At 33.0% G+C, this 22905-nt stretch overlaps 3 protein-coding genes across 3 annotated transcripts; 2 read left to right on the top strand and 1 right to left on the bottom strand.

Moving 5' to 3' along the window:
* Positions 1-1004: 1004 nt before the first annotated feature.
* LOC146911509 (Pseudouridine synthase family protein) lies at positions 1005-13535 on the top strand. The gene is made up of 20 exons (XM_085725418.1): positions 1005-1151; positions 1234-1342; positions 1466-1666; positions 2107-2321; positions 3107-3179; positions 3850-3906; positions 4031-4110; positions 4197-4259; positions 4391-4478; positions 4693-4795; positions 4927-5030; positions 5182-5255; positions 6042-6106; positions 6296-6468; positions 10907-10974; positions 11094-11154; positions 12387-12424; positions 12546-12614; positions 12724-13033; positions 13108-13535. Exons 1-20 carry the CDS (start codon positions 1069-1071, stop codon positions 13135-13137), a joined length of 2064 nt encoding a protein of 687 aa, XP_085581544.1. The 5' UTR covers positions 1005-1068; the 3' UTR covers positions 13138-13535.
* A 2109-nt stretch (positions 13536-15644) lies between these two features.
* LOC146911510 (trihelix transcription factor GTL2-like) lies at positions 15645-17819 on the top strand. Its single transcript, XM_085725420.1, has 2 exons — positions 15645-16220; positions 16304-17819. Exons 1-2 carry the CDS (start codon positions 15814-15816, stop codon positions 17472-17474), a joined length of 1578 nt encoding a protein of 525 aa, XP_085581546.1. The 5' UTR covers positions 15645-15813; the 3' UTR covers positions 17475-17819.
* A 1576-nt stretch (positions 17820-19395) lies between these two features.
* On the bottom strand, positions 19396-22572 carry LOC146911511 (protein IQ-DOMAIN 19-like). Its single transcript, XM_085725421.1, has 4 exons — positions 22259-22572; positions 21739-22154; positions 20894-21133; positions 19396-20154 (listed from the first exon to the last, which is right to left on the bottom strand). The coding sequence occupies exons 2-4, from the start codon at positions 22096-22098 to the stop codon at positions 19612-19614; spliced, it is 1143 nt and encodes a 380-aa protein (XP_085581547.1). The 5' UTR covers positions 22099-22154; positions 22259-22572; the 3' UTR covers positions 19396-19611.
* Positions 22573-22905: the final 333 nt, after the last annotated feature.

Consider the following 22905-nt stretch of genomic DNA (forward strand, 5'->3'; position numbering starts at 1 on the left):
AAATATAACATTAAATATATATTTATTTTTAAATATCATTATTTTTACAAAATTTTTCCTTGTTATTATTATAGGGACAATGCATAAAATATGCAAGGTCTTGGGTTCGAACCCGGCCACCAAAAAAAAAAAAATTCTATATTCTATATAATAATAAAATCCCTTAACTGAGATTCTGAGATTTAACATTAAATATATATTTATTTTTAAATATCATTATTTTTACAAAATTTTTCCATGTTATTATTATAAATTTTTTATTTTGACTAAAGGTCCCTCTCTTTAATTTTCATCACTTTTTATTCTATTGAAGTATTAATATTTTGACTAAAATTTAACAGATTATTATAAATAATATATTTTTAATGTATTTTATTTTATGAATTACCTATTAGATATAAATTTCTAATATATTATAATTTATTTTTGAAGGAAAATATATTATAAATTTGTATAATTTTTTTATGGGTGTGAGAGAGAGAATGACAACAAAACAAAACACACATTTGTGGGTGGTACCCGTCCAAACACGCCATTTTACGGGAAAACCCAAGTTGACTAAGTTTATGTTTGGTTTTCCTTGACAAGGGTATATTGAGGACACTAATCCCATAAGTGGGAAAAATTTCAAGCACCATACAAGGTGGTGTATTAACAAAAAAAGGTAGTGTTAACTTGTGTCCTTACGGCACATGTTAAGATATCTAAAAAAAGAAATATTCTATTCCTTTCAAAAAAAAATAAAAAAAAGAAATATTTTCTTAAACTTTGTGCATTCAATTCATTAAAACATTAAAGATTCAATTTAATGCACGCATTTCCAATACATTATTTTCACATTAGGCTTCTAAACTTGTGCCTTAAGGGCACAAGTTAACGTTTCCCTAACAAAAAATATGGTGCTAATACCAACGTTTTTTTTTTTGGTTTAATTTCACAAACCCAAAAAGGAGTTACGACACAATTTTGCAAATAAAACCGGCGCGTTTTCGAGGAAAATCGTCGAATACCTTATATGCAACTGCAGTAGCACGTAGCAGTTACCACTCACTCCCCCACTCGGTCACCATGAATTCTATGGAAGAACACGATGTTGGAATCACCTGCTACATTTCCAACCTTCCTGGCTTCCGTGGAGTTTTAAAGCAAAGGTTAATTCCCTTCATTTCACTGTGATATTATTCAACACTTTCTTGTTTTGTTAATGCTGAATCAATTCAATTTGTGATCTAGGTATTCTGATTTTATTGTACATGAAGTAGATTTAGATGGAAAAGTTGTTGAGTTGTCCTCACTTGAAGCCCTTGCTGAGGAATCTAAGCTTGCAGCAGTGGAATCGAAGGTATATCATGATTTTAGCTTATTGTTTAATTGATTTTCGGTTGTTTTAGTATTTAACTTCAAAATTATAAGTTATAAAAGTTATGCTTTTCACAAATTAATTGATTTGCGGTTCTTGTTTCAGAGTGTCCAGGAAAATAAAACAGATACTACATCCGAAACTGAAGTTATAAGTTATGTTTCTCAAATTGAATCCTTTAAGTCTCTTGCGGGGGATTCTGATGCGTCTAGTTTGGAAGAATTTATTAATCAAATTAGTGCTGGCGGTGAAGATGATATCTCTCCGATTACTCTTTCTCCGGATTCTGATAAATCCCATCGGACGGTTAGTATCAGTCTTCCAACTTCTGTGTTCTATGTTAGATTTGGGAGAGACATATGATATGGTACCTATATCAATTAGTACATTGATATTAGGTTAAATTCTAGGAACTAGGGTTTATCATCATGACCATGGATTTGGAATGCATATGATAAAGTATCTCTATCAGTGAGAACTCTGATATTAGGTCAAAGTCCAGGTAGGGATTAGGGTGTCTCACCATAATGGGTTTATGTTTTCATTACTGATAATGTGCATTTTATATCAGGAAACTGAGTGTCAAATCGAATCCTCTTGATTTGCAGTTCATTTGTCTAGGTTATTTTTTAGTTCAGCATTATTTGTTTTTACATTTAGTTGAGATGAGTAATATGAAACTGATTTGACTCTTCTATAGAGGCAAGCATAAATATCATTAATTGTATGCTTCTTAAATCTATCAGGCAGTGCATGTTTTCTTTAGGGAAAACTTCAAGTTCCTGGTCACTGACACAGTCGATGGACCTGATGCTTCCACAAAATGCATCCGTGTGAGATTGAATTCTGGTGGATCCAACAACAACGGCAAAAACTCTAGGAAACGCAAAGAAAGAGATACCAAGCCTTTTGACAGTAGAGGTTCTGAAAATTGGCCAGAAAATGCTGGCAAGTTCCTTAGGTAAAGTTTCTGATAACAAGCCTGTTCTTAGATTAGAAGGTCTACTTTAAGTAGCAATTGTGGGGATAATACCCTAAATAACTGATCATGATCGAAGTGTTGTGTTTTAACGTCAGTTTCTTAGTATATTTTGTTATATAAGAGAGTGGCTGGATATAGAGGTCACAGAGAGGTTTAGGTTCTGTTGAACACCCTGGAGACTTACATATTGTGTTTCATTTCTCTTTGTTCTATTTTCGATTACTCTGATTTTGGGGAAAGTAGTTGAATTATACCCTATCTGTTTCTGTCCTTGGTTCTTATTCACTTTGAGTCTATCGGGCATTTTGTTTGATAAACTATAAATTTAGTAGTGCTCAATGTATTCCATGTCGATTTTTATATTAACAAAATTATATTACAATTCATCTTATACTGGTGACTTTGATATACACTCATAATATGGCCTCATGCGTATTGGTCTTATATAATGCTTGTTGATGCTGGTTTATCTTACAAAACTGCTCTATCTCAACAAATAATAAAGAAAAAGGAGTAAAGACTATCATTTTCCCTTGTAACTAAATTCACCAAGCACTGAAATTGAAATAACCGATGACGGAGTGGACTGGACTTCAATCAAACTATTGTCTTTACTAACATATATTTTATTCAGCGATTACATGAAAGTGATATCAACTCTTGCTTGCATTTCATATTTTGGTGATGATATATTCCCACTTTTATATATCGTGTTAAGTTGCCTATTGCTATTGGTTGAATGTTTCTACCAATGTGATTTATAGGTTTCACCTTTATAAGGAGAACAAAGATACCCAGGAAGCTTTGGGGGTGCTTGGACATATGCTTGGCGTCAAGGTGTTTTTGCTCATCTTTGATATATATATATATATACCACACTCATGATTGCATTTCACGCATGACTGCCAAAACAAACACATATTATTTATGTGTACATGTTGATTTTATTTTCCTTGGTTGATGACGGGAATATGGAAATTGGAGATGTGCAATAATTTATTTCTATTTGCTTCATTTTTACTTTTTTTTTTTAAAAAAAATTTGCTAATCGTATTTATGTAAATTTTTATTATGCCTCTATGACTTTTATTTTTAACCTGGAGGTTAAAAACTTGATATTATTATTATTATTATTATTAGTTAGAGTTGTGTGAATTTTTTGGCTCATTAAATTCATTTTTATTTGTGGAAAATGTAATATGTTTGGTTCATTTTTTGGCTCATCAACCTGGATGTAAAATGTTTGGTTTGAGTTAGATGAAACAATTTTTATCGTCCAGCGTCCAAATTTATCCATTTGACATTTTATTCCCTAACCACAACTTTGTTGTGATGACTGGTCAGTAAGGAAATTGAGTTCTGTTTGTATTATGTCTTGTGTTTTCCTCTCTTCTTTGTCCCTAACCACCCTTTTGAAAAGTAAATTAATATATACTGTCTGCTCTTGCTATAGTTGATTTCTAGCAAGTCTTGTTAAGGTTTTTACTGACTGGTAGTTAACTGACAGTCGAGATCATTTGGATTTGCGGGTACAAAGGATAAGCGTGCTGTCACGACCCAACAGGTAATAAAATTTTATATTTTTTCTGATTTTGCAGTAGACACTCATTACTTTCTTCATCTTCCATTGTAACTGTTCATTTAGAGACAGATGCTTCAGTTGGTTTATTTTTCATTTTTGTTTCTAGGTTACTGTTTATAAGAAGCAAGCAAGCAAACTAGCTTCCCTTAATGAGAAGTTGTTTGGTATTAAAGTGGGTGATTTCTGGTAAGGGGATTGAATTATAAGTGCCCAATGTTCCTATTAATTAGATTTTTCATGGATGTTGAAACTATAAATGTATTATTGTCCAGTTATGTTAATGAAGGACTCTGTCTTGGTCAGCTATTCGGAAACAGATTTACAATCACATTACGGTGAGAGTATTATCTATACATGAAATTCACTTTCCTCTCTTAATTTAATATCTCGTGTGTATAATTACTTATATTTGTTGATGTAACATCACCTTTTTATTGTTACGTATATAACTGACATATTTTACCAGAGGTGTTGTTGCAGATTCTGTGGATACCATAAAAGCTGCTGCAGATTCCTTAGGACGGCATGGCTTCATTAACTACTTTGGTTTACAAGTACTTTCTAAGTCAAACCTTTGTGCTGTCTTCCAATCTTGTGTCCTTTTCCTCTTTCTTCTTGTTTATTCTTGAATTAGTTATCTGGTGGCTGGATTTGTTATAATGGCACAATTTCCTTGTGCTAGTGGGAGCTGAAATTCCCTAATTACATATTCATGTATGATAAAGCTTTTTAAATCTGGTCCAAAAAACTTATATGTTCACTGCTCAGCGTTTTGGAAGTGGTTCTGTGCCCACTCATCGCATTGGAGCCGCATTACTCCGGGGGGAATGGAAATGTGCTGTGGACTTGATCCTTGATCCAAGAGATGGAGATATCCTTTTGTCGTTTCTATAAGATATAACAGATAATAGATGATATGTCTTAATCAATTAATTCTGCGCTAATCAATTAATAGCAGTGTATTTTTTTCCGTTGTTCTCCATAACTTTGCTATTTAAATACAAAAATATGTAATAGCCAAGGCACGCAAGTACTATAAAGATACCAATGATGTTGCTGGGACACTTAAGCAGTTGCCCCAATTCTTAGTTGCTGAAACGGCCGTGGTAAGCTTCTGATGGAAAATTACTTACCAACATTTGTAATTTGTTCTATTCCATAAACTTGATCTGAGAGTGAAGCTAATCTTTTTGTTTACCAACTATGTTCTTCCACGTATGATGTCATAACCAAGTTTTGTTGACAAATCTTCTGCAGCTGAAAAGTTTAAAACAAAATCCTGGAAACTACTTGCAGGCTTTGAAATCTATTCCACGAACTTTAAGGATGATGTGAGTATTTAAATAAATTGATATGTTTTGAAGTAAATATTTGGCTTGTCACTCTGTTACTGGTAGTAATTTTTCGTAGTTGGGGCAATACATGCAATATCAAGCATCATTTCTGTTGCTCAACAATTTTTGTATAACTTCCGAGTCACTTTACTTTGGACACTGTACTGATAGTATTGTTTCTTGCTTAAAAAAATCCAAAAATTCTCTCACATATAAGTTTCCTTTTTCATACTGATCCTTCTTTTTCATTGAATTTGAAACTAAAGAAACACCCGAGTTATCAAGATGTTTGGTGGGGTTTTGGCTGACAAGCTTATCATGAGCATAAATATTCAACACAAAACATGCAGAAGGATTATATGGAACATCATTTCCTTTGTCAGTGTGAAATTTATCACTAATGTCAATTTTGTGCAAGATGTGCACGTCTTTGCTCTTCTCCTCATCCCTCGGGGTTCCATTCAGTCCTATACTTTCATATCAGGCTGATTGATATTTTGATGGTAAAAACACTTAGGCTAATAGGCTGGTGTAATATATTTGAAACATAATTGATGAGTGCATTTATTTTTTCACCCTGTTCGTACGCTTCACTATCTCCAATATAAAATTGGTGGATTCAGTACTAGACCTCTGCTTTTGAGATATTGAAGCTGAAACTCTTAATGTTTAGACTGTTTATTTGGTGATGTTTTCTCTCGTTGTGCAGAGAAGTGTGCTATGAACACAAATAAAAGATGAAAATATTCATTCATTTTATCATTCCATCACTTTTTTTTTTAGGTATGTGCATAGTTATCAAAGCTATTTGTGGAACAACGCAGCAAGTACAAGGGTTAAAAAATATGGTAAGTTGTGATTTGTAATAATTTTCTATCTTGCTTTCTCTGACAATTAACTTCCAATGTTACATCTCCTTACATCCTTACTGCATTCAATGTGTTTTTCATACAATCCTTGCCAAGAACAATCATTATTATGGCAGTTGAAGTTAAATGATTTTTTATTAAGTTGAATTCGACACTACTATGTGGCAGGAACTGAACAAGTAGTATTAGGAGACTTGGTATACTGTAAAGAAAATCCTTCCGAAAAAGTTACAGGGATTGTTGGACCTGAATGTGATGATGACGTCGGCGATAGTTATGATACTAATAACGAAGATGAAGTCTCTGGAGATATTCATGACAAAAGAAATAGCTATGTAAAGGTTAGTCTTTTGGTTTTTGCCTATGACAGAGATCTGTTACTAAACCAAGTTATTATTGCTTTAGATGTATGTCCTTTTATGTCATATCTTTTTGGTATATTTATTGAGTATAGTGCGTACAATATGCAGACATAGAGATACATGTATGCAGATTTTGTTGGCTATTCCTATTTTTAGTCTTTTTATATATTGCTATTATACTGAATGTAAGTTCAAGATGAAAATGTGAAACTTAACTTTTTTTATATAAAAGTATAAATTCATTGAGACAAAGGGGATTATGGTTAGAGTTAAAAGGATAAGAAAACCTCTTGAAAAAAAGGAAAACAAACAATATAGAACAAAGAGAGCATGGATTAAGATATTAGGGTTACTAGTCCTGTTCGTCTTAGTCCCGTGAATGTGTGCTACGAGGACAACACATTGACCTAATTAGCATATGTTGGTACAAAAAGTGCATTAGATTATTATATTTGAGGATATGTTACTAATACTATAAATATTGTAATGTTGTCATTCTCTCCTCTTCCTTTTTATAGTCAAAACCTTCAGGACCCATTTAATGGTCAAGATAAGAGAGAAATGATAGGATAAACTATCATATTGTGCCTTAATTCAATGTTTGTTAAGCTAATATGATAGGATTACTTAATTCTGTCGCCTATTCTATTTTGTCTATATTTTTAAAATTTGGGTTAATATCTCAAATAGCCCCTGTACTTTGGACGAGGTCAGAAGATAGCCATATAAAACAAACACACCGATTCCACCCTTGTAATTTTTTCTTCATATTTTGACCCTCGTATAAACCGGCCAGCAGAATATGATGACGTGTCACTGACACACGAATATTTTTTTTTCCTTCCATTTTTCTTTTAATCCATGTGACATACACATCATTTAACCTTTAATTTATATTTTATTTTCATATATATATATATATATATATATATATATATATATATATATATATATATATATATATATATATATATATATACTTTGGTGATTTGGTGTTAACTTTGTCGGCATTCGATGGAAATCGCTTCAAATATCGGTAATATAAAATATAAGTAATACTTTTAATTCAAAATGTCAATATAATAAATATATTCTTTACAACAACAACAACAACAACAACCAAGCCTTATCCCACTAAGTGGGGTCAGCTAATATATTTTTTAAAAGGAAAATGTTAACTAGTGCCCCGGGGGCACTGGTTAAGGAAACCAAATATAGCATTAAGTACCTTGGAACTTGTGTAGTCAAAGTTTAAAAAGTGTAAATAATGATGTTTTCAATGCAAATATTTCCTTTTTTAATTCCTTAACTAGTAAAAAAGGTAAATGTCAAATATAATATAATATATTGTAACAACATATATGTTGTTCTCTTTCAACATTTCATAGAACTTAGAATACATAGTACAATGAACGGTAGCGTGTATCTTGTCACCCTGTATAGAAATTTGTTTGGTAGTTACAAACAATAATGCGTCGATTAATAAAAATCACAGAATCCGAAAAACAAAAAAATATTATTTTCCGAGGCTTTACATAATCCATGAAAACCATTTATATAGCTGTCCCTAACAACATCAATCTGATAGACTGATACCACAACCTCACAACACGAACCACAATGATTAGAGAGTTATTGTGAAGGGAAATTTGTGAGACCGAATCGTAAAACCTTCAACGATGCAAGAGAAAATATTGGTATATCAAATGTGTAGTGAATAACAAAATATCAATGGTGCAGTAGACTTGTTGTCCTATATAGTTTTGAATAACAAAATATCTCACAAATTTCACTTCACAACAACTCCATGATCCTTACGGTTTGTGTTGTTTGGCTGTGGTATCAGCAGGGCCGTCCCTGGGGAGGTGCAAACAGCTTTATTGAGCTGGGCCTCCCCAATTTTGGGGAGGTGCAAACAGTTCTATTGACCTGGGTATCAGTCTGACGTTGTTAGGGACAACATGTCACAATCCATAGAAATGGTTTTCTTGGACTCTTATGTAAGCCTCGAAAAATACAAATTTTTTGTTTTTCTCTCTGATTTTTTTAATCAACACATTAATAGAAACTACCATACAAATTTCTATCCTGGGTGACAAAATGCACACTACCGTTCATAGCATTATGTATTCTAAATTCTATGAATTGCTGAAAAAGAACAACATATATGTTGTTGCTAATATATTACATTATATTTGACATTTACCCTTTTAAAGAGTATATTATATTGACATTTTGAAATAAAAGTTTTACTTATATTTTATAGAGTAGTGTTATATTGACATCCAAAAGCCAACAACTTTCCACACACCATATGTCTCTTACATTGAGCTATTAAGGCTGGCACACATCTCAAGCAAATAAAAATGATTACAAAAATTGATTTGTACACTTTACCAGATGAAAATACGGTGTGGACAACTATTGGGTTGTTCATTTATCATTTCCCTATTTTATATTACCGATGTTTGAAGCCTATTTTATATTACCGATGTTTGAAGCGGGTTTCCACTGAATGCCAGCAAAGTTAACACCAAATCACCTACATACATACATACATACATACAAACATATGTATGTATGTATGAAAGGTTAAATGATGTGTCTTCCACATGGATTAAAAGAAAAATGGATAAAAGTAAAAAACTCCAGTGTTAGTGACACGTCATCATATTCTGCTGACTGGTTTAAGTGAGGGCTAAATCATCATATTCTGCTGACTGGTTTAAGTGAGGGCTAAAGCATGAACAATCCAAAATCCCAAGGGTGGAATCTGTTTTTTTCTTTTATTTTTTATCCAAGGACTATTTTCAAATTGATGTTCGAAACTGCTGGTCCATATCATAAACATTTGAAGCCTCCAAGCTATCATGAGTTGATAGTTCCGATGCTTAATAAGGAGCTGGAATATAGTGATAAAAAATTTCACAAAGTTAGCTGTGGTTTTTTAATAGAACATTGCATCCTAGGGGCCTTTTGTGCTCTCTGCAGCCGGAAAAGTGACCTCTTCAGAGGGCATTTTTCCACTTCAAAAGCAATTTTATGTCCCGGGTGTTTGGGGTGCAACTAGAAGCTTCCTTTTATTCCTAATTGATGTTGTTTGACCCTAGAAATTTCTCCCGTAGTAAGTAACAATCTTACAAAAATCACATGTAACCCTCTTCCTATACTTGTCCTTTAAACTATTCCATCTCCATCCTAATTAATATTAGGTGTCATAGCTGCTGGAAATAGAAAAAAAAAAGGAATAAACTTGAATTACAGAGACACAAAGAAGTATCGAAACAGAGAAAATAAGATAGTGTCTGCTCTAGCCGCTTTTAACAACATAGAATTAATCATATTATAGTATTATCTGGTTCATCTCAAAATCAAACACATGTTATGATAATCTAATGCTATTTAATTTACTATCTGGTGCGCATTAAACATAGAATAGGATAAAAACTTATCCTATCTCATTCTTATCCACCTTATCATATCCCTCTCTAATTTATCCTAACCATCAAACAAGTTTTTATCAAAGCTACCCAATCCGTCAATGTATCTATTAGAGATTGCCTTATAAAAAAGATTCTGCTTTACGCCATGTGAAAGCCAAAACTCCAATCTTATCCCAAAGAAGCCGGTTATTAAAGAAGAGTTGTTGAAGATGCAATAATTTTGTTCCAGCAACAAAGTGTAGCATGGATGACATTTGACCACAAAAATTTGGCTTCAATATTTCATCCAAAACCAGTAAAGTGAGTAAACAGAAACTAGTCCAAGAACCCAGGCATACCCAATGGTCTTCAAATATGCCACACGATATATTCCACTAAAAACAGCTACAACTTTTTTTAATAAACAGACGGTGCTTCTTAATTACATATTGCAGACCTTTTATGCATTTATCTGTGTGCAAAATTTTACCTTTATAACTTTACAGTCTATAAGTTTATCTCTCTATCTGCATCCCTGTTCATTAATAATAATTGGCATGGTGAGTGAGCCTGAGTGAGCAATTAATGAAAGGAAAATGCTAACAAGTCCCTAAGGGCACTTTTTAAGAAATCATACATAGTAATTATGTCTTGGAAGGTGTGTAGTCAATGTTCTAAAAGTCTAAAAATGCCCTTTTTATACAGTTACATATTTTTATTTGATGAGGGGATTAATTCCATACAATTCTATGTGTAAGAAATTGATTCATTGTTGATTAACATTGGAAGGTAGTGAAGTTTGAATTTGATTTTTTTAATCAAAAAATAAATTTACTCTAGGAGAATCCAGGTAGAGTACTACAATGGGAAGGATAAATTAACAATTGAGAATTTTGAACAAAAAATAGCCACAACTAGGAACAGGCAAAGTTGTGTGGACGGTCTTCTTTCTAAATAAGGTTTACAATTTAAAGTGGGTTTACTTGATATGGCAGGCTGTGACCACTGAAGATCTAAATTCAAAATGTTATGCAATTGATGATGTCATCCTTCCTATGCCAGGGTAAGTTTGATCAAATAATGTGTGGATGTTTATTTATTTAATTAATTTGTTTGTGTGTGTGTGTGGGGGGGCGACATGTATATATTTATTTGATTAACTCTATATTTATGATCTTGCAGTTCACGGTCAATTTATCCAACCAATGATATTGTCAAAGTGTATAATGATTTGACAAGTAAAGTACGTACCAGTTTGACCTCTTGTAATTCTAGTATACTACTCTCCCTGTCCCTTATTAGATGACCTGTTTGACAATATGCAATTTTGACCTAACATGCTTTGACCATATTTTTCTACTAATATACAAAGATAAATAATATCATATAAGATGTTGTTGGATTCGTCTCGATCAATATTTTCAAAATATTAAATTTTCATAATTTTTTCAAATAGATAATTGAAGATATTAAAGATAAAAAATATGCATTGATATATGTGTCATAGTCAACTAGGTCATGTAATATGGGACGGAGTGAGTAATTTTTGTATGTGTATGATGATATCCAAGGAGCCAAGATTGAATGTCGTGTCAGTTCACTTTTGAACTATTATTTGAGGTTATATTTGATTGGTTTGCATTTTGGGATTCTTAAGCAGATTATTTTATTTCATGTTGGAAGAAATTAAAAAATTGTTCTATCTCTGCTTCATTTTATTGTGTCAAGCTGGAAACAGTCCTTTGCTATGAAATCAGTAATGATCTTGAAATTGAAATAAGTTGATTTTTAAATTTGGCTATAGGTTATAGCTATAGCTATGCCTTAAGGATTTGTTTGGGAATTGGAAGTGGAGTGTTTGAGGGAAAAGGGAGAAGGAATTGGGAGGGGAAGGGAGGAAAGTCCCCACTTCCCATGGGGATTTATTTTCCTCCACAAAGATTGAAACCCCCTAATTTTTGAGAACTCAAAAAATAAATTGGGGGAGGACTCTGTTAAGGTTTTGGAAGGCTTTGAAAAATTTCTCAAGTCATTTTCCCTTTTTTATGATATTCTCAGCAAAGAAAATATTAGTCATAAGTCCCTCTCCTCCCCCTCCAAAAACACTCTCAAACAAGATGGGGCTTCCCCTCTCATTCCCTCCTCTCCTAACACCCAAACAAAGTCTAAAGGTTATATGTAATTTCTTACATGCCGTAAGACACCAACCTGAAGATCCTGCTGTTTCGATGTGATTAATATTAATATTCAGTAGTTGAGTTGGTTATTAGAACTGACATTTCTAGTTACGACATCAGTATAGGACATAGCTTCTTTACTTCCTCTCTTTGTACCTCTCATCCTTCTGTTACTCCAGCTAGCTCCGCATATATTTATGGTTCATTCCTAGCATTTTTCACAACCTGCTTTGCTCATTGTTCGATCCATAAATGATTTATTTTACTAATTAGTTACATGTTTGTTTTTACTGTTCAGGATGGAATCAGTTTAACTGATAGCGTGCATAATGCAAAGTATGTAATAAGTATCTCGTCTCAAATCTCAACGAGTCTGATTCTACATTCATTGTCTATTTTACCTTTCTTGTTTGTTTTGCCAGTTCCCTTACTCTAGTTTATTTTTACTTCTTATCAGGGAATTCTCGATCACTAGTGTTACTGGAAGTTACAGGAGGGTTTTTCAGAAACCAATTGACTTTGAATGGTACATGCCTAACTTAATCCTCTGCTTGATTGCATAGACTATTATTTATACCTTTTTTTTGAATGAAGTCCACTTGTTGAATAATGTCTTTGACTGGATGCAATTGCAGGGAATTACTTACATATACTGATAGTAATAAGCCATTGGTAGAGACAGATTTAGATAAAATTGGAAAGTCTAAACCTATAATTGTCAACACAGTGCGTGCACTAAATGAGCAAAAGGAGAAAGTCTTTGATTGCATTAGCCAATTAGAGAGCTCTGATGATGCTCCAAAGGAAGTAATATTACCACATGATGAATCTGTCCATGACTCCAGCTCTCAAGACTCCCATACTGCTCTCAAGTTGACCTTTACTCTTCCTTCTTCATCTTATGCGACAATGGCGATAAGAGAGCTTCTGAAGACTTCAACATCTGTAAGCACCCAAGTTGAAAAAGCCTTTTACTCTTATTTTATGTACATATTAATATTTTTTAAATGCTGCTGCAGGTTGCATATCAGAAGACATTAAACCAGTAATTATCACAGAGAACACTTGAAAGATAAGTTTAAGCTCAAATGTTTCTAATTCTCAGTGGATGACTGGATGCTATATGTACCTTGTTCGAAGTAGAGTTGTATACTCTTAGTTTTCTCTATATTATGCTGGAGACACCGCGACTTTTCTACTGCAAATTATAGTTGAATACTGTCAAGTACTGGAGCATTAGTTTTATCTAAAGAAAATTTCCATGTATTAGTTTTAGTGCGTTGTGATTGAACACACTTTCCTATTTTTGTACTGTAGCAATTCTTTTATTTCCTGTTGTACTTATTCTTTAGCTGCAACATTCTATTCCTATGCTTTCTTTAGACACATGAAAAAAGTAATGTTTCATTGAAATCCGCTGAATAATATCAAGAAAATTTGGATCGTAGGCAGGAAGTTAAACGTAGTTAATTGTTATACATCTGCTCTCCTTTTGAATAACCAATTTAATGTCTTGAAACTTACGAAGTGAGAGTCTCCGGCAGAAGGTATGTTGAAACCAAATTAGTTCCGACTTTTGTCTTGATTATTATGTATACATTGCAGTGAAAGATTCAATGAAGGAATTTATCATGACTGCATAGAGAGGACTTCACCATAGTAACAATAGAACCTACCATTTCTTATCCGTACAATATTTCGTTTAATGCTGCGAGTAAGTACTGCATGATTTATCTACCAAAAAAATGTGACGAGTGCATAATTTCCATTCTATAGTGTCTGTTACAACAAATTACTATTGTCACCCTATCTAACAGCGGATCTGGTTCACACTCATGTTGATATAGAATCGGAGGAAATAATTTTTTTGATGTCAACATAGTGTGAATGTCTTGTAAAGATCAGTATGGCTCCTCAGAAGGATGAATAACACAAATGGAGAAATGGTCTAAACTTATTTATCAAAAAACAATAGTGTGATGCCTTGGGAAAAAAAATAGCGTGGACTGTTTGCGTGCAAGTAGCAAGTTAGCTGGGAACGAGAGAGTGAGATAGTAGTTCACTTCACAGTCTTGAGTGTACTCGATAGAACATCAAGTATATTGTGACAGCACACGAGATGCATGTAACGCAACGTTTATGTTAGGGATGGGGGTCCCACGTTGTCTTTTTTCATTTTAGTCTGTCTTTTGGCCCACGATTCTGTCGCTAGACACTGCCAAATACTCAGACTTACTATAACTCATCGTTCAACAGTCGTATTAATTTCAGTATTGATATAATGCTGGCTCTACAGGGTTTTCTCCAATATACTATAATGTCTAATTAAACAGCAATTTTTTTTTTCTTTAAAACACGACCGTTACTATGTTTAGATTGATGGTGATAAAATGATTGTAATTTTGCAAAAATGCACTTAATCATATTGCATGAACAAAAAATGATGTAAAACAAAGATCTTCTGTCAAGATGAACTCACGTGTGGTCTGGTCTTGCTCTGTGACTGTGCGCAAAGTAGAGGGTAAAAGAGGTTGCACGTGGTGGTGACTGCCATGTGATATGTGAAGATTCCCATCCTTAAAATCACTGGCCTGGCCTGGCCCCACTCTCTGTTTATTTTCACGTGCCCTGTTATCTCTGTACCGTTAATTATACTATCGTCACTATCAGGCTTAGCTACTGCTACTCTTTCTCCATCCATGCTACCCACGCTTTTCTATTTTTCTTTTTCCTTTTCTATTTCCAATCCCCAATCTCCCCTCCTCGCGCGTGTACTTCAATCCCCATATCATTCATCCAACTGATTTAGAAACTTTAATAAATAAAATGTAAAGTGAAAAAAAAATAATCAATATATATATATATATATATATATATATATATATATATATTTTTTTTTTTTATAGATGAAATAGCAAGAGTCATTTAAAACTCACATTCTATGAAGCATGAGCACTCATAACGTGTCCAGGTGTCGGAAATGCGTCGGTGTCCGACATCGACAAATTTCATTATGTTGAATTATGTCATTTTTTAAAATTATAATAGGCGTCGGCGTGTCGTTGTTTGTGTCTTGTCCAGCGTCCGTGCTTCATATTGAATAAGTCAAAATTCAAACCCTAGACACAACATTTAACTAACAATTTTAGAATTTTTGTTAGTTGGGATAGAACTTATGGATGAAACATTGTTATTTTAATAAATCAATGATTTACTATAATGTATTTACAATATCTATTTTTAAAATTAACGGTTGATCTTCTTTAAAAAAAAAAATTAACGGTTGATCTTTAAAACAAATAGGTCACTTTAAATGAGTCCAATAACGTTGGAAAACATACAACCGTAGCGTGTAGATTTGAGAATGTTACATTAGTTAATTTATAGAACGATTTATACTATCAAAATTGGTATTATTAAATGAACATAAAGGGTAGGCAGCTATAATAATGCGTCATAGAGATCAATTTGGATTTTGTGATGTGAAAAGAGGGAAAATATTTTGAAATGCGTCACAAAAAAATTATTTATGGCTTATTAGGAGGTGTGTTTCGTTGAGTTCATACACTTTTTTTTCTTCTAAACAAAGCTAAAAGAGGAGAGTGTTGTGGGCACGCTATGTTGACAAACGAGAGAGAAAGAGAGGTTGATTAACGTCATGCATGTAGAGTAGTAGAGCTGGTTAAGCATTGTAGCTGAGTTTGAAAAAAGAGGTGGTAGCAAACATGTTGGATGAAAGAGGAGAGCATTTTGAATTTGAGCAATTGAGGAGTACTACTAGTCTTCTTGGTTCGTCTTCTTCTTCTTCTTCTGTTGCAAACATCAACAGCACCTTCCACCACATACCCTTAATTCCCTCTACTTCTTCTTCCAATTCTCATTCTCCTCATCATCAATTTCCACTTCAAACTCAAACAAACCTCTTCCACCCATCAATACTATCATTGCCCCACCACTCTCCTAACACCACTACCTTTAATTCTAATTCAATCAACTTCCAGACCCAAACTCCACCACCGTTGATCATCGATTCCAGCTGGACTAACGACGAACTTCTTCTACTCTTCAAGATCACATCTACCATTCACAATTTCTTCCCAGATCAACTCATCACATGGGACCATGTCTCAAGGTACGTAAGTACAATTATTATTATTATATAAATGTTTCATTGATCTTTGGTTCTGTCAATTTACCTTATGATGATGTGTGCAGTAAGCTAGCTGAGATTGGGATCAAGAAGAGTGCTCAAAATTGTAAGGAGAAGTTTGAACATGAGAACACATCATTTATGAAGATTCATAACAATCATAATGATAATAACTTCCCCCGGTTTGTTAGTGATCTTCAAGATCTTTATCAAGGTGGTGGTGTTAGTGTTGATAATAAACAACCAAACCCTGACGAAAACAAAAATACCCAACACGAAGAAGATGATTCGAGAGATGATAGAGTAGAGACCAAACACTGTGATGATGATGACAAGGTGATGATGGAGAAATCAAAGAACAAAAAGAGGAAGAGGCGCCGTGATAGATTTGAAATGTTGAAGAGTTTTTGTGAGACAGTGGTTAACAAAATAATTGCACAACAAGAAGAAATACACAATAAGCTACTTGAAGACATTCTCAAAAGAGATCAAGAAAAGCTTGCTAGAGAGGAAGCATGGAAAAAACAAGAGATTGAAAGGATGAACATGATGGTACAACAACAACAAGCTATTGCAAGTGATAGACAAGCCAACATCATTGAATTCTTGAACAAATATCTAGCCACAGGATATTCTTCTTCTTCTTCACAATTGCACTCACAAAACCCTAATAATCCTTCTAACAATCTAGAATCAAAAACACCTTTTTCTAATGTGATAGCAGATCAAAACCCTAGCTCAAGTGACACAGAGTACTCAAATTCCACTTCTACCCTTGTTGTGCCTACAATAATGGAGAAATTAGAGGATAGGAGAAGGTGGCCAAGAGATGAAGTGTTGGCACTCATAAACCTCAAGTCTACTACAAGTGTTACAAACAGAAGCAACAATAATGTTGAAGGAAATAGTAATAAGGGACCTTTGTGGGAGAGAATCTCTGAAGGAATGTTTGAGTTGGGATACAAGAGAAGTGCAAAGAGGTGTAAAGAAAAATGGGAAAACATAAACAAGTATTTTAAAAAGACAAAGGATATTGTTGTGAATAAGAAGAAAAGGTCAATGGATTCTAGGACTTGTCCTTATTTTCATCAACTCAGTTCTTTGTATAATCAGCAGCAGCAGCAGCAGGGAAAAATAATTGATCCTCAATTAACCAAACATCCAACCTCCAATTCAAATGGTCATATTGTAGATGATCCACCTCAAGCTCAGTCTTCTGATTCTCCAATGGGGTAGTATAAATACGATTAAGAATCATACATCATGTTTATCATGCAATCAGTGAATTAGCCGGTGAGAAAATATATTTTTGAAGTTGCCCCTTTAATAATTTTTTGGACTCTCACATTAGTTTGAATTCGTTTTTACTTGTCCCATTTTTTTCTTCCATCAAAATAATTAGTTCAACTACATATTTTTTTTTCTTTTCTTTTAATTGTTTTGCTTGGTGACTGATGGGAGGATGGGGATTTATATATAAAAAATGTGTTATGCACACCTACTTCTTTGTACATTTGCGATATCCGGTTAATCATGTGCAAAAATATAGTTATTTTAGATCACGTTGAAAATTATGGTTAATTATGTAGTTGCCTTAACTATCATTCTGTCCGTGAATTCACCATCTGCTTATTTGCTACTCCCTCCGGTCCTATATATAAGAAAAGATTCTTTTTTTAGATACATTTAATAATTTATGTATCTGGACTTCATTGTTAACGAGATACATTAATTATTCAATATACCTAAAAAAAGAATCTTTTCTAATATATAGGACCGGAGGGAGTATTAGTTACATGTTTATGTTAATATTAACTAACTTTTTCGTCATATATTTGCTATGTTTTAGCCAACAAAAGCCTAATTCGTTTTTCTAAGGGATGAGAGACATTAACAAGTTTTCTTTTTACTAAGGATGCATAAATTAGTCTTTTATTAATTAAAGAGACTAATTAATACCTCTTTATTGACAAATAAGTTGAACATTAATATCCTAAAAAAAAAAAAATTGAACATTAATAGTAATATTATTCAATACATTTTGATTTGCCAACCACAGTTCATCGACTCTATCTACTTAGTTCACAAATATTCAATACATTTTGATTGGGAGCTTCACATAATTAATTTTGTGGGGAAGAGCCAAACAAACTTATATAAGTACATTGTTTAGCAAAGTCAAAATTGGTTAAGCGATTAGCATCCTTGTGTTGTTAGAAGAAAATCACGGTTCAAAAGCAAAAATATTAATTTTAAGGGTCAAAGTCGCAACTTGCTAATTGTTCAAATTATAACTTGTTAGCATACTGCAGTCCACCCCAATCCCCACTACGATCTCCTTTAAAAGTAAATATATGTTACTCCATGTTATCATATTTTTTTTCTTAAAAAATATGAATCTTTTAGTGGTGGTGAATAATGACTATTCCGTGAAAATTGAATTATGTTTTGTACAAATGAAGTTGAGGGTATTGGGTTGATGAGGGGATGAACTTTTTTTGGATGAATAACTTGAGGAACTTAAACTTGGGAGGGAGGGAGGGTCCCATATTGGCTTTTGCTTTTTGTAGTAGCAGACTCGTTGTGTTGTGGCCCCACTCCTCTCTCGCTTCACTGCGCAGTAGTGAAAGAACAGAACAGGGCCATTCAACTTCTCAGCCACGTGCTGCTGCTATCTTCTAATCCATTGTCATTATCTTCCACCGTAATATCATTAATTTTAGAGAAATGATATTTGTACACCTATTTTGCAACAACTTTTGGACAATTTTCTCTCTCGTACTCACATGACATTCTTACCCTCTCTCTTCCTTTTTCTCTCTCTCTATTGTTTTTGACCAATAAAAAGAGAGAAAAGCAAGGTTGTCACAAAAGTTGTCATCAATTGGATGTACAAATATCATTACTCTAAATCATTCTTAACATATTCACGTATCATTATTCTTAACAAATACTCTCTCCGTCCCATATTACTTGACCTAGTTGACTCTGTCACGTATGCCAATGCACAATTTTAAACTTAAATTTCTTTAATAATCTAATAGAAAAAATTACGAAAATTTGATATTTTAAAAATATTAATCGAGACGAATCTAACAACATCTTATATGCTATATTTTGTTTTTATATATTAGTAGAAAAATCGAGTCAAAACATGTTACAAGAATAGTGCAAATATTCTAAATATGTCAAGTAATATGGGACGGAGGGAGTACTATAGCATTGCTACAAAACATACATCAAGTTTTGTTACAAAAATTACAATTTCACAATTTATGTTTCACTTCATGAGGGCATTCTTTCGTTTTGCTTTATGCACCAAGGTTAATTCAATATTGAATCTTTGCTTACTTTGTACCATTCGAGAATTCATTCACGAGTAATAGGAATCATCACTAGCAGTGACCGCGTAGCTACCAAAGGAATCATGCTTACTCTCCTTCATTGAATTTACAACCCAATGATCATAGCGTGCTGAGTTTGACAACATATTTTGCTTCAAAGAAGCAAATTCTATAGACTTGTTTCTTTGTTCTGTTCCTTGTTTAGGTCTTTGTCTTGGTTCACTAATAGACCTTGTTTTTGCCCTAGAAGATTCTGTCTTGTTCATGTAACTTGGTGATGACCATGATTTTCTAGGAGGCACAATGTGACGCTGAGATGTTGATAACGTTGTTGGGTCCATATATTCAATCATGTCACTGTAGTACTTTTCTGGGCTGTTTGGTGCTGTGAGAATTGTTCTAGGATTAATATTATTGTGATTCTCCTTCTTCAATTGATTTTCTCGTTTTGAAATTGATCGACTTCTTGAATAATATGCCATTGAGTCATACTTTCTGCTTTTAACATCTAGTGGACCACTTCTACTTCTCATAACCTCCAACATTTCCTCCATGCTCATATTCTTTGAATACTATATATACAACAATTAATAACCATATTATATATAGTTATTGATAGATAAATAAATATATAACTTGTGTTTATGTTATGAATATAAGAAGTGTCTATGTATAAACTAAACCTATTTAAAATAACTCATTTGAGTTTATCTACCGAAATAAGCAATTGTGAGATGGTTTGAGAGAGCTTATGGAAACAACTTTGGACATCTCTATAAGCTATTTCAAGCTTATTTTTTTTAAACTCTCAAAAATAGCTTATGAAAACAGCTTATAACTTCAATGAAAATTGTTTAACTTTAGTTTATCTTTTGTTATTGAAATAATTATATATAAGCACTTGTATGATAAGCTCATATCATAAAAGCATTCATGTGTATAAGTTATTCCTGTAACAAAAGACAAAATAAAGTAAAATTATTCTCATATAAGCTAGATTATTTTTATAAGCTATTTTAGAAAGTTTGTGGAAATAATATGAAAACATCTTATGTAGATGTCATAAATGGTTTCCGAAAATTTTGCCAAACAGTCTCAACTCACAAGTGTTTACTTCTATAGCTAAGTTGAAATAAATTAATCCAAACAAACCTTAAACTGATTCCAGTTACAAAACATGTAACTGGAAATTAGCCAAAAACTTTGTTAGAATGAATTTTCAATAGAATGGATTGACATCCAAATTGAATACTGGTTATATTAGATAATCTTCGTTGTACAAATATTTGCAAAGTTTCTGTAGAGGCTTACTTGATTTTGTTGTATCATTTGACCTTTGAAGGAGGGGATTTCTGTGTGTTGTGGAGGTTGTATTTCGAGGGGATTTACTTCTTCTGCCATCTTAATCCTTTTAATTCGTGCTCTAACTTGTATCGACATCAATGCATGCATTCCACGTAGTGTTGCAGTTGTTTGTTTCCTTACGAGGTGACCCCTCACTAGTGCCTGTAACTTCACTAATCCTCTTAAAGCATGCAATGCTCTCCTTGCCTGCAAATTTTGTATGTATGTTATAGCATAAACTTTGTATCACATACACTTCAGATTGAGAAGATGTGTCCGGTATATATGTGACACCAACACATGCTATCACATTTTTTAAAATTACTAGTCGAGATACCCGTGCTACAGCACGGGTAGCGCGGCTTCGCCGCGCTGTACGGCGCGGCTTCGCCGCGCGTCGTGGTGCGGGTGTGCTGAGAATAGTGAATTTTTTTGTCCATAGTGAAAAAATCTAAAGTATAAAGTATAATAATATATATATTGATTGGTAGTAATAAAAATTGACAATAATTAAATTTTAATACGAACAAATATATATTGATGTAATAGAAATTCTAGATTGTGGAAAAATAATTATTCATAGTTGAGAAGATTTTAACATGATTACAATATTTTTGACCATGATAGAATCACACTTACTATAATATGTTTCAGCGTGAAAAATACTAATATGGGTCCCGTGAAAAATACTAATATGGTCAGTGCTTCATACCTAAATTCTCATAATAATAAATTTCTGCTTTTAAGATGAATATGCCTAGAAGATATGAGTGACCATAAAAATGTGATGAAATATAAAGAGAAGTTTATACCAAGTAGGAGCGAAAGGAAGCTTGAATCTTTGTAGCAGCTTTTTTCACAAATTCAGCAGCTGTTGGACGAAACCTTGGGGACTGAGTATAGAACAAGCCTTGTATTTGTAATTTTGGAGAGTCATCTGAATCAAAAGACTTGGAAATTTTATGAGCTACTACCTTGCCTGTTGATCTTCCACTTGTTAGTTTTCGGAAGCTCCATCTGCGCTTCACTACCATCTTATTACTACTACTGCTGCTACTACTATTAACCGTGTTTGCGGCCTTATTCTCGGGGCAGAATGTATCGATCTGCTTGAAGTTCTCTTCTTTTTTCCCTAGAAGAAGGTTTCTAATCCATTTGCTTGTCTTCCCCATTTTTATTCCTTCTCACCTTCCAAAATTCTACTTACTGGTTTAATAAGACCTGGTCACTAAACAAGAAGAGTAACAAGTGATAAGGCTATAAATCAAAAATAATAAATACACATAAGAGATATGGTCTTGTTCATATGTTAGTTTTAATCTTGTTACATACACATGCATTATATATGTCTCATTCTTCTATACTTGTTTAATAATGCTCATTTTGTGTTCTTGTGCTACTATTTGACTATTTGTTATTGGCTTTGGCCTGCAAAGGCTTTTCCTGTTAAAGCCATTTGCCACCCTCCTAGAGTTTTCTATATATAATTCGAGAGTAAATAGTGATTTTGTATGTCTGCGCTGTCACAATTATTTTTGAATATATCAAAATTACAAAAATATACATAAATGTATGTTTCGTTAGTCTGTTTAGTTTTCAAATTTAGGTCTCATTAATTCATTTTTTTTTTAAAGAATCATTTGGTTATCAAATGTATCTTTTGTTGGTAAATTTGTTTCATAAAATTACCAACTAAAATCGCAATTAAATAATTTATAATTATTATTATTTTTATAATTTTGATACATTCGATGACTATTGTAGCCACGTTTCATATATTTAGAATCAAAATGACTATTACACTTTTAGCCTCATCAAGAGCCAACGAAATTTCCATTAGAGTATGCAGTAATTTTTAGGGGACCATGCTGTTAACATCAAAAGATGTTTCTTTATGATGGTCTAACAGCTAGTTTGAGGATTACATTTAAATATTCAATGATACTGTCTCTCTATAAAAGAAGAAGGTAAAAACATCA

Source organism: Medicago sativa, chromosome 7, assembly GCF_051527215.1.
Source record: "Medicago sativa cultivar Bolivia chromosome 7, Bolivia_mono, whole genome shotgun sequence".
Classification (NCBI taxonomy): Eukaryota; Viridiplantae; Streptophyta; class Magnoliopsida; order Fabales; family Fabaceae; genus Medicago; species Medicago sativa.